This window comes from Ursus arctos, unplaced genomic scaffold (assembly GCF_023065955.2).
Source record: "Ursus arctos isolate Adak ecotype North America unplaced genomic scaffold, UrsArc2.0 scaffold_61, whole genome shotgun sequence".
In the NCBI taxonomy this organism is placed as follows: Eukaryota; Metazoa; Chordata; class Mammalia; order Carnivora; family Ursidae; genus Ursus; species Ursus arctos.
In genome coordinates this window covers 26968-39255 of record NW_026623080.1, presented here as the reverse complement: position 1 = coordinate 39255, position 12288 = coordinate 26968, and the positions used below count along the sequence as shown (strand labels likewise).

The 12288-nt window shown below is 44.4% G+C and overlaps 1 protein-coding gene across 1 annotated transcript; it reads left to right on the top strand.

Annotated features, from left to right (window-relative positions):
• The first annotated feature begins 9995 nt into the window (after positions 1 to 9995).
• LOC125281836 (rhox homeobox family member 1-like) lies at positions 9996 to 11648 on the top strand. Its single transcript, XM_048215768.2, has 3 exons — positions 9996 to 10287; positions 10456 to 10780; positions 11398 to 11648. Exons 1-3 carry the CDS (start codon positions 10206 to 10208, stop codon positions 11474 to 11476), a joined length of 486 nt encoding a protein of 161 aa, XP_048071725.1. The 5' UTR covers positions 9996 to 10205; the 3' UTR covers positions 11477 to 11648.
• The last annotated feature ends 640 nt before the right edge of the window (positions 11649 to 12288 follow it).

The following is a 12288-nucleotide window of genomic DNA, read 5'->3' as shown; positions in this document are numbered from 1 at the left end:
GGGGCTCCTGGGTGGCTCAGTCGGCAAAGCATCTGCCTTCGGCCCAGGTCATGATCCCAGGGTCCTGGGATTGAGCCCCACATCAGGCTCCCTGCTCAGCAGGGAGTTTGCTTCTCCCTCTGCCCCTCTCCCCCACTCGTTCTCACTCTCTCTCTCACAAAAATAAATAAATAAAATCTTTTTAAAAAATAAATAAACTGCCCTTTATAACTCATTCCACCTCTCTTTTCTGGGTTAGTACATACTCAGACATAGCACAATTCATATTTGCATTTAGTTCCAAACCTAACTTTATGTACTCCTTTTTTTTTTTTTAAGATTTCATTTATTTATTTGTCAGAGAGAGAGAGAGAGCACAAGCAGAGGGAGCAGCAGGCAGAGGGAGAAGCAGGCTCCCCACTGAGCAGGGACCCCGATGCAAGACTCGATCCTACAACCCTGGGATCATGACCTGAGCTGAAGGCAGATGCTTCACCGAGTGAGTCCCCCAGGAGCCTCTAACTTTATGTGCTTCTTAAGGCATTTTGTAATGTTTCATACGAACTGTGCTTATTGCCCTCTTGCCAGACTGGTCTTCCAGAGAGTTATTTTGGCTTCATAGCTAGATCCTTGCTTCTTGGTTTTTATTTCTTTTTAATCTTATGGCTTGCTGAATAGCTTGATGGCGAAGTAAAGAAATTTTTTGCAATAGAGGGCTGAAGAATTCAGCTACCTTACGACTTTTTCCCTAACCGGTCTTAGAAAATTAAGGAACTGATGTATTATTTCAATGGTAAATAAGAATTTTTGGCTGAGTGTACTGCGGTTTCTACATTCTAGCTTCAACTATTCATCTGTAGTTATTCTAGTTTAACTAGTTGCCCAATGCTAGGTAATCTGTACCACTAAATCTAGGACCATAAGAGATAAGAATCAGGATTGTGAGAAATGGTTTTTCAAACAAATTTCCTGGTATCTTTAGCTATCCCTAGTAAACTAGTTACCGAGCTACAATAGCTATTTATAGTGCTAAATAAAGAAATAATGGCAAGAATAAATAAGTAATAGCAAGAATAAATGACCTGATGGATAAATAAATATAAATAAAATAGTAAGAATTGGGGTGCTTGGGTGGTGTAGTCGGTTGAGCAACTGACACTTGGTTTCTTGTTTTTTTTAAACACTTTATTTATTCACTTATTTGAGAGAGAGAGAGAGAGAGCGAGAGAGAACATGAGCAGGGTGAAGGGCAGAGGGAGAAGCAGGCTCCCTGCTGAGCAGGGTGCCCGATGTGGGACTTGATCCTGGGACTCCAGGACCATGACCCAAGCCAAAGGCAGACACTTAACCAGCTGAGCCACCCAGGCGCCCCTGACTCTTGGTTTCTGCTCAGTCATGGTCTTGGGGTGGTGAGATCTAGCCCCAGTGGGCTCTCTGCTTGTTGTGGAGTCTGCTTGGGACTCTCCCTCTCTCTGCCCCTCCTGCTCATGCTCTCTCTCTCTCAAATCAATCAATCAATCTTTACAAAAAATAGTCAGAATTAGGGGCACCTGGGCGGCTCAGGCGTTGTCTGCCTTCAGCTCAGATCATGATCCTGGAGTCCCGGGATCGAGGCCCACATTGGGCTCCCTGCTCAGCAGGGATTCTGCTTCTCCCTCTGCCCCTCTCCCTGGCTCGTGTTCTCTCTCTCTCTCAAATAAATAACTCTTTAAAAAATAAAATAGTAAGAATTAATACATGCTAGTGATACGAATGGTTTTTCAACTTCCTACTTCAATTATTCTTCTCAGCATATCTAGCTACCTCTTAGTAAATAGTTTCTACTATTCTCAACAGTACTAACTCAATATTATCAAAAGAAATAGACGTTGGATTTGAGAATAATGTCTTGATTAACTTCCTGGTCCCAAATATTTATTCTGGTTACTTTTACTTAGCTCCATTTAACTAATGACCTAGGTGCCACTAGATGAGCATACTAGTCACTCATTTTTCCACTGGTAATAGGAATTTAAATTTGGATAAAATGTTTTTTAGGTTATTGGCTTCTACCAGTTTTTCTACTTATCTCCACTTATTTCTAGTTAACTAGTTCCTTTGATCACCTGGTTATCTGTAGAGGTAACTCATTATCCCAAAGAGAAATAAGAAGAGGTGAGTAGAACATGTTTTCAACTTGCTGGATTCAACTAATTATTTTAATTATCACAACCGTAGTTTACTCATCCCCCAGGTGTCATGAGTTGTCAAAGTACTAACGCATTATGCCAACAAGAAATATGATTAGAGTTGAGAAGAGTGCTTTTTTTTTTCTGGCTTACTCTAGTCATTCTAGTTACCTCCAGTTACCCATAGAGAGCTAGTTTTTTGGATGCTACCTCTATAGTCTCGCTTCTAGGCTCTGTAGTTCTGAGGCAGTGTTCCAGCAAAGAATTAGAACAAAGTATTACAAGGCTGTGTTTTTCAGCTCTCGGGCTTCAAATACTTTTTCTAATCATATCCAGTTGCCTCTAATTAACTGGTAAAATAAGTACACAAGCTGCCTATAGTACTAACTCATTCTTATACCAAAGGAGAAGAGCTTAGAGTGGTGACTCATGAATGTTCAAGGTCTTATTTTATTTATTTATTTTAATTTTTTTAAGTACACTCTGCCCTCAACGTGGGGCTCCAATGCATGACCCTGAGATCAAGAATCATATGCTCTACCCACTGAACCAGCCGGGTGCCTCCAATTTCTGGTTTTAAATATCCTCTGGTAATTTCCCGTTAACTTTATCACCCACCTAGGTACCACTATAGCTATTTGATCTAGAGTACACATTCTTTTTTTTTTTTTAAGAAGTAGGGATTTAAAATTGTTGTAAAGGATGTGTTTTCTAGCTTCTGCGCTAGTTATCTTTAGTTGTCTCCAGTTTGGTAGTTCCTAGGTACAACTAGTTATATAGAACTAACTGATTATGCTAACGAGAAAGAAGTCAGTTATAACAAGAATGTGTTTTCACTCGTTGGCTTCATTTACATATCTCTCTCCAATTAACTAGTTTCCTGGGTATAAGTACTGATCTGTAGTACTAACTCATGATTCACAGTCTAGATAAGAAGGTAGTGTTGGGAAGAATTCTTATCAAATTCTTGGATTCAACCACTTTTCTTCAGTGTCCTGGTTTTGACTCATTATTCGAATATCATCATTTATCCCGAGGTTACAAAAGATTAAGGTACCACCAGATATATAGGGCACTAACATGTAAATTTAGAGTTGCAAAGAACTTGATTTTTAGCTTCCTGCCTTCAACTAGTTATTCTTATTATCTCTGGTTGTCTCTAATTAAGTATTTACAAAAGTACAATGAGAATCTGCAGAAGTAATTCATTTTTCCAGGAAGAGATGAGAATTTGTAGTTGGTACGGTTGTGTTTTTCATATCCACAGATTTAACTAGTTATTCTTTTCTTTAAAGATTTTATTTATTTATTTATTGAGAGGGAGAGAGAGAGCAAGAGTGGGGGGCAGGGGTAGAGAGAGAGAATCCACAAGCAGACTCCCTGCTGATCAGGGAGCCTGATGTGGGGCTCAATCCCGGGACCCTGAGATCATGATCTGAGCTGAAATCAAGAGTCAACTGCTTACCGACTGAGCCACCCAGGCGCCCCTTAACTAATTATTCTTATCTCTAGATAGCCATAGTTTACACGATGTAGTTATATACCACTAATTATTACTAGCAATAACTAATTCTGCCTTTAAAAAAAGATTTGAGAGATAAGATGTATGTGTTTTTCAGCATTTGAGCTTCAGGAAGTTTTCCAGTTATATCTAGTTATCTCTAGTTAAGTTTTATCTACCATTCCATGCCTTCGTGACTTATTTACCATTTACCTACCTTTCCAATATCTTATTTCAAGAAGAAATAAGTTGCACTTCAGAAGAACCTGCTTTTCAGCATCCGGATTTCAGTTACTTTTCTGGTTGTTTCCCCAGTTGTCTTTAAACAGCTACCCAATTACCACTAATTATATTACTATTACACTTCAATGAGAAAAAAATTGAGAAGTATCTGTTTTTCAGCTCCCTGCCTTCACCTCATCATTCAGATAGTATATAATTCTCTACATAAACCAAACACAATAAATCTAGCTGATTATAGTACTACTTCCACATTCTAAAAAGATATGAAAATTTAGAAGTGAGAAGAATGTTTTCTTTCAACACCATCAATATACCAGTGCATCTTGTTACGTCTAGATACCTCTGATAAAATAGGTACCTAGGTATGGTTAATTCCGTATTGGACTAATTCACTAATTCGACAACGGAGAAGAATTTACACGTGAAGATCATTTCTTTTCCATTTCCTGGTCTAACGTCATGATCACCTTATATCTCTGCTTACCTTGTTACTTAGATACCATTAACTATCTCTTGTATTAACTCATTCTTCAAAGGAGATAAGAAGCTAGTGTTGAGAAGAGTGATTTTTCAATTTTCTGGATTTGCCAATTTTCTGAGTCACTTCTAGTTAACTCTAGTAAAGTAATTGCTTAAGCATTACTACTTATCTCCAGTGCTAATATTTTATTCCAACAGGAAATACGAATTTGGGTTCAGAAGATGATGTTTTTTTCTGGCTTGATGACTTTGAGTATGTTATACAAATGAGCCAAAAATAACCTCAGTCTATTGACCCCGAGGTTGTCTTATTTCTTTACCTCAGGCTGAGACCCATTACCCTGAAAGCCTGCTGGAGCCAAACTCAAATTTTTATACATCCAATTGCTTTAAAAGTATCTGAAATAACCATGACCACATATATTTTTAAATAAACTCTACACCCAACGTGGGACTCAAACTCACTACCCTCATATCAAGAGTCGCTCGCTCTACTCACTAAGCCAACCAGGCACCCCCCCCATAACCACATTTTTAGCCATTTATAGCCCGGCTGCTTTACATACTCCATGAAATTGAGCCTAACATACAGATAAGATAAACCCTGGGCCATAAAAACCACAAGCCACTGCTGCCCTTTGGTGATTTTGACCCAGGCGCTCTCCAACATGCTGCTAAATAACATCGCCTAGACTCGCGAGGCCCTCTCGGCCGATTCCCTTCTCTCCCAGGAGTTAACTTGCCTTCCCCCCCACAGCCGCCTTCCAAACGGTGGCAACCACAAGCCTTAGCCTCCAGACACAAGCCCTGACCTCCCACAAAACTGTCAAAGCCTCACCCAAATAAATCTTGTGTATCCTACTGCCATCTTGTGGTCATAAAGTTTTCTTTCGCCGCCCCAGAAATCTGAATATTCACAACTCATTTCTTCTGGTTTACCTAGAATCCCACTGGATGCTACACAATTAACTCATTTTTATTTTTTTTCAAGTTTATTATTATTATTTTTTAGAAATCTCTACACCCAACATGGGGCTCAAACTCACGACCCTGAGATCAAGAGTCCCATGCTCTTCCGACTAAGCCAGCCAGGTGCCCCCAATTAACTCATTTTTAGAACAAGGAATTAAAAAAAAAAAGAATTTAGACATGAGGGGCACCTGGCTGGCTCAGTTGGTGGAGCTTCGGACTCTTGATCCTGGGGCCGTGAGTTCAAGCCCCACCTTGGGTGTGGAGCCTACTTTAAAAAAAGAATTTAGACATGAAATGATTGTGGTTTTGAGACAGGAAATGATTGTAGCTTGGACCAGTTATTCTAGTTACCACTAGTTATCTATTGTTAACTAATCATCTAGGTCCCCCTACATATCTATGGTACTAACTCGTTATTCCAAAAGAAAATAAGAGTTTACATTTGAGAAGAATGGCTTTTTTAGCTTCCTGACATCGAGCATTACTAGCTATTTCCAGATATCTCCTGTAAACTAGTTACCTATGAACCACTATTCATTTCAGATTTATGAGTTCTTTCAACATGAAATATAAAGTTAGAAAAACAAGAAATACAGGGGCGCCTGGGTGGCTCAGTCGTTAAGCGTCTGCCATCGGCTCAGGGCGTGATCCCGGAGTCCTGGGATCGAGCCCCGCATCGGGCTCCCTGCTCCACTGGGAGCCTGCTTCTTCCTCTCCCAGTCCCCCTGCTTGTGTTCCTTCTCTCACTGGCTGTCTCTCTCTCTGTCACATAAATAAATAAAATCTTAAAAAAAAAAAAAAGAAAAAAGAAAAACAAGAAACACAAAGCTAGAGTAAGAAGGAAATAGTTTCCAATTCAAGGCTTCAACTCCTTCTACTAATATTCTTTAGGTAGTTAGTTACCTAGGTACCATCATGCATCTGCGCTATTGACTCATTAATCCACCACGAGAAAAAAAGGAATTTGAAGTCTAGAAGAACCGACATTTAAGCTCCTAATTTCAACTATTTATTCTAGATATCTCTCCAATATCCACAGTACAGAATCATTATTCCAACAAGATTTAAGACTAATAGGGGTTCCTGGGTGGCTCAGTCGGTTAAGCGTCTGCCTTCAGCTCAGGTCATGATCCCAGGGTCCTGGGACTGAGCCCTGCATCAGGCTCCCCGGTCAGCGGGGAGTCTGCTTCTCCCTCTCCCTCTGCCCCTTCCCTGGCTTGTGCACTTTCTCTCTCAAATAAATAAATAAATAAATAAATAAATAAATAAATAAAATGTTTTTTAAAAGAAATAAGACTATTATTATTTTGTCATAAAATACAGATAAAGCAAATTTACCATCTTAACCATTTTTATGGGTGCAGTTTGGCGACATGAAGTGCATTCACATTGTTGTCCAACCATCACCACCATCCATCTCCAGAACTTTTTCATCTTCCCAAACTGAGACTCCATACCCATTAAACAATAGCTCCCCAGTACCACTTCTCCCAGACCCTGGGAAACTACTGTTCTATTTTCTCTTTCTTTCTTTCTTTTGAAGATTTTAAGTAATCTCTACATCCAACATGGGGCTTGAACTCACAACCCCAAGATCAAGAGTTCCATGCCCCACCGACTGAACCAACAGGTGCCCTTACCATTCTACTTTCCCTTTCTTCCTTCCTTCCTTCCTTCCTTCCTTCCTTCCTTCCTTTTTAAAGATTTTATTTATTTGAAGAGTGAGAGAGAGAGCGAGCACAAGCAAGTGGGGGGGCAGAGGGAGAAGCAAACTCCCCACTGAGCAAGGAGCCCGATGCGGGGCTTGATCCCGGGACTCTGGGGTCATGACCCGAGACGAAGGCAGACGCCCAACCGACTGAGCCACCCAGGCGCCCCTAATTTCTGTTTCTACAAATTGAACTACTCCAGGTATCACAGATAAATGGAATCATTCAATATTTGTCTTTTCGTGTCTGGTTTATTTCACTTAGCTTGATTCCTTCAAGGTTCATCCATGTTGTAGCATGTGTCAGAATTTCATTCCTTTTTAAGGCTGAATAATATTTTATTGTATGTATATACCACATTTTATTTACCCATTCATCCATCAGCGGACATTTGGGTTGTTTCCATCTTTCAGCTATTGTGAATAATGCTGCTCTGAACAGGTGTATACAGATATCTGTTCAAGTCCCTGCTCTCAGTTCTTTGGGTTGTATACCCAGAAGTGGAATTGCTGGATCATATGGTAATTCTGACTAAGTGTTTGAGGAACTGCCATACCATTTTCCACAGTGACTACACCATTTACATCCCCACCAGTAATGCACAGGGTTCCAACTTCTCCACATCCTTACCAACACCTCTTATTTTCTATTTTGTGGATAATAGTCATCCTCCTGGGTGTGAAACAGTATCTCGTTGTGGTTTTTATTTTTTTTAAGATTTTATTTATTTATTTGACAGAGAGAGAGAGACAGCCAGCGAGAGAGGGAACACAAGCAGGGGGAGTGGGAGAGGGAGAAGCAGGCTCCCAGCGGAGCGGGGAGCTGGATGAGGAGCTCGATCCCAGGACCCCGGTACCATGCCCTGAGCTGAAGGCAGACGCTTAACGACTGAGCCACCCAGGTGCCCCTCATTGTGGTTCTGATTAAGACTAATACGTAAGAAAAATATGTTTTTAGCCTTTTGGCTTCAAATATTTATTCTGCTTTTATATGGTTAATTCTATTTAAATCTCTCCGTGTAACTGTCATTATCTACATTATTCACTGGATATTTAAAAAAATAAGAATTGTGGGGTACCTGGGTGGCTCAGTCGTTAGGCGTCTGCCTTCGGCTCTGGTCATGATCCCAGGGCCCCGGGCTCGAGTCCCACATTGGGCTCCTTGCTTGGCAGGGAGCCTGCTTCTCCCTCTGCCTCTGCCTGCCACTCCCTCTGCTCTCTCTCATTCTCTCTTTCTGACAAATAAATAAATGAAATCTTTTTTTAAAAAGTAAAAAGAAATCATAGGGACACAGTTAAAAACATGACTTTTATCATTCTCGAAATTCTATGAATTCTTCACCCATCCTTGAGAAACGGGTAAAATTGAAAACCATCAAAATAATTGGACTTCTTAAAAATTGGATTGTATGAATGGAAGGTGTTTATAAGAAGTGATGACTCTGGAGCTTACCATCCCAAAGGACAGCACTGAATAGTTAATCTGTTCCTTGAGGGACTAGGATGCTGATGTCTTTCGGATACGGATCATGACGTGATTGCTGATCTTTCACCAGAGTATAAGTTAGCTTTTCCTCGCACCAGGTCCAGCAAGTTATTGGGCACTGGGTATATACATATATTTTTTTTCCTAACTGTAGTCAGAGGGAAGTAGCAGGGTGCACAGCGGCTGTCATTTAGCGGTATTGGACACTATGCAAAACATCACTTTAAGGGAGAAACAGAGCCCTCAATCTGCCCTGGCTCTTCTTTATTTGATATTTATCAGTGGAGAGCTAGAGCTCTGGAAGACAGTTCTAGACAAAGGGAGATGGAGGAAGACGAAGAGGAGGAGGAGAAACAGGAGAAAGTGGAGGAGAATAAAAAAGTGGGAACATGGGGCACCTGGGTGGCTCAGTCCGTTAAGTATCTGCCTTTGGCTCAGGTGATGATCCTAGGGTCCTGGGATCGAGCACCGCCTGGGGCTCCCTGCTCTGCTGGGAGGCTGCTTCTTCCTCTCCCACTCCCCCTGCTTGTGTTCGCTCTCTCGCTGGCTGTCTCTCTCTGTCAAATAAATAAATAAAATCTTAAAAAAAAAAAAAAAGTGGGAACTAACCCAAGTCCCCAGCACCTGCCCAGCCCAGAAACACGTGCGCTTTTGCAGAGGACCTGCAGCGGGGGCGCGGAAGCGGAGCTCAGCAGGCAGAGGGTGTAAGCCCCACAGTCGCGTCCAGCACGTGCAGCGCAAGCATTCTTGGATGCTCAAAACAGTGGACAGGTTTCTCCATTTCTACTCTTGATGTGAATTCCTTAATACAAATCTGGGGTATTTGTTCCTATCGCAAGAGGGAGGTTTGGGTTTCTTAGAGCGTGCATCCGAGCACCCACAGTGCTCTGTAAAACCCAACCTCAAGCTGCCGCTCCGGAGCGCCCAGGAGAGCTTGATGGGCTCCACTTTCCGCGCGTATGGCAAAAACCCAGAGCAAGCAGCCCTCTAGCTAATCGTTTCGTCCGGTCACTAGCCCGGTTCGTGGACTCTGGGTGCGAACGGAACCCAACCAGAGTCCCATCCATTGGTCACTGACTTGCCGGAGGGGAGAGTCGTGCTCAGAGCCCACACGGCGACGGGGATACCGTCGCTTCAGTGCTGGGGCTGCCACGAAGCCCCCCCGCAACTTCTCCAGCCCTACCTCTGCGTCCCTCGCCCTGGAGGAGCTTAGGGCGAGAACCCTGCACCGACCCGCGTGCAGCGAGGGCAGGCGGCGAGACGTTCTCCCAACGCGTCTCCCAGGGCTCGGGAGAGCTGTGGGAAGTTTCCTTCCCCACCCCTTCCCCGCCCCCGGCTGGCTGGCACCACCCACCACCCCCCACGCCAAGGCAGTGCCCCGCGGGAGTCGGGAGTTGTCGCGCCCCCCCGCGCGCGCCCCCTGGCGGTAGCACCCTTCCGGCAAACGCTCCGCCTACTTCGTGGCCACGCCCCGGCCTCGTGCTCGCCCCGACAAGTCCCGCCCACCACACACCTGGCCGTTGGAAGTAACGGGGATCGACGGCGTCTAAGAGCGCGCGGACGTTGAAGCTGAGGTAGAGGCGTAGTAAACCGCACCCCGCACAGAGACAGGCCCGGACCCCGGAGTCTCCGCGGGCCGCCGCGCGAGTCTGTGGAGGCGTTCTGGACATGGAGCCTCCGCCCGAGAGCAGCCAAGAGGGCACCGCTTGCCGCAGCCTGGAAGTCGATGAACTTGGAGGAGAACCGTTGGGTGAGTGCGCGAACCGGGACGCGGGTTTGGCGAAGTCTACGAAACGGCCTTTCCCCGGGGGAGGCGAGTGGACGGGACGCCGCAGTGGCGCGGCAGATGTCGCCGCTCTCAGGTCGCCGTCCCACGCGCCCTGGGCTCCAGCGCCCTGATCTCTCTTTTCTTTTCCAGATACGAAGCCTGCGGTGGTCTCCGTAACGGGAGGAGACGTCGAGAAGGAGCTCTGGCCCGAACCTGAGCAGGAAGCCGCGACAGGAGAAGAAAGCCACGGTGGCGCGGGAGCAGCGGGCCCCGTGGACGACGAGAACCACACGGGCGGCGGCTGCGGGCAAGAGCCCCCGCAGCAGCAGCAGCAGGACGAGGCCCAGGCGGCCGCCGAGGGGCCGCAGCCCCAGGAGCGGCAGCAACGCCTCCACCGCAGCGCGTTCCCCCGGCTAGAACTGAAGGAGCTGGAGAGCGTTTTCCAACGCACTCAATACCCCTACGTGTTCGGGCGGTGAGTGGCTTGCTCTGGCGCCCCCCCCCCCATCTCTAGGACCCTCGGGGACGCCCTGGGCTCTCCCCTAGGTCTCTCTCCCCGCCTCCAAAGCCAAAGCTACCTAGGGGGCCTCGAGCTCTTTCCAAGGTGGGGACGATGCCCCCGTGGGCATCAAGGTAAATATTTTCATGCAGTATATAAACGAATCGTCAGGAAACTCTCGGGTCGGGCTCCTGTTTTTGTAAATAACATTCTATTGGATCACGATCGCGATCAGGATCAGGAGTGACATCAGGGTGCAAAATGAGGCGCGGTTGTGCGAGTGAAGGGGTGGATCTTGCCTTTATTTAACATTCTGATAATTTGGTGGTCCCGGAATTTTTTGTGCATTAGTCTTGACTTTTAAATACTACATTAAAATTGTTAATCTTGAATTCTGAAGTTTTTCAAGGTACCCTTAAATTGTGTACACAAAGGAAGATTGTCCCTAAAGCAAGCCCGGCCTTGGGTATTAAAGAAATGTGTGCTGGGGAGTTGGGGGGAAATATAAATTTAAAAACAAGCATGAAATGTACATTGTATATCATTTCATCCACAACTCCAGATACTAAATATTTGCAATTTTCTTCCCTCAGAAAGAAGCTTTCCATACCCATAGATGTGATGGAAGTCAGTAAACCTGAAAAAAGCGATTCGGCTGGGCAGCCACTCTAAAACCTGCTTCAGGAGTTAAAAGCTTTTGTTCTAGACATTCTCAAGTTGTTGTTTTGGTTGCCTTTTCCATGTTTGGGTAGTAAGTTTTGAATTTTAGGGCTTTGGTGAGTGGATAATGGGATAAGTAAATCCCACTTTATGGAAATTGCCCATTACCGTTAAAGGAAAACAATAAAATAAAAGAGAATTAAACTGCTTGTCTTGTTTCCTGCACAAAATTAAATATAAATAAAGTTCAGCTCTTTCTAACGAGTATCATTCAGGGAGCAATTCTGGGTGGAGTCATATTGGGGCTGGGTCAAATCTGGGAAGTATGCACATTAACACAAGAAGACCTAGGCTAAGAGAGGATTAGACTATATTGTTATTTTTAATTTTTATTTTTTTAAAGATTTTATTCATTTGAGAGAGAGAGCAGGGGGAGGGGCAGAGGGAAAGGGAGAAGCAGACTTCCCACTGAGTGCCAGAGCCTGATGGGGGGCGGGGGCTTGATCCCAGGATGCTGAGATCATGACCAGAGCTGAAGTCCCATGCCACCCGGGTGCCCCTGTACTGTTATTTTATTTTATTTTATTTTATTTATTTTATTTTTTTTAAAGATTTTATTTATTTATTTGACAGAGATAGAGACAGCCAGCGAGAGAGGGAACACAAGCAGGGGGAGTGGGAGAGGAAGAAGCAGGCTCATAGTGGAGGAGCCTGACGTGGGGCTCGATCCCGTAACACCGGGATCACGCCCTGAGCCGAAGGCAGACGCTTAACCGCTGTGCCACCCAGGCGCCCCTGTACTGTTATATTAAATATTTAAAACC

Bases quoted from the DNA above. Each gene is read 5' to 3' on its own strand.
- LOC125281836 (XM_048215768.2), top strand. From the start codon at position 10,206: ATGGAGCCTCCGCCCGAGAGCAGCCAAGAGGGCACCGCTTGCCGCAGC. The intron at 10,288-10,455 runs GTGAGTGCGCGA...TTTCTTTTCCAG, and splicing joins ACTTGGAGGAGAACCGTTGG to ATACGAAGCCTGCGGTGGTC. The intron at 10,781-11,397 runs GTGAGTGGCTTG...TTCTTCCCTCAG, and splicing joins TACCCCTACGTGTTCGGGCG to AAAGAAGCTTTCCATACCCA.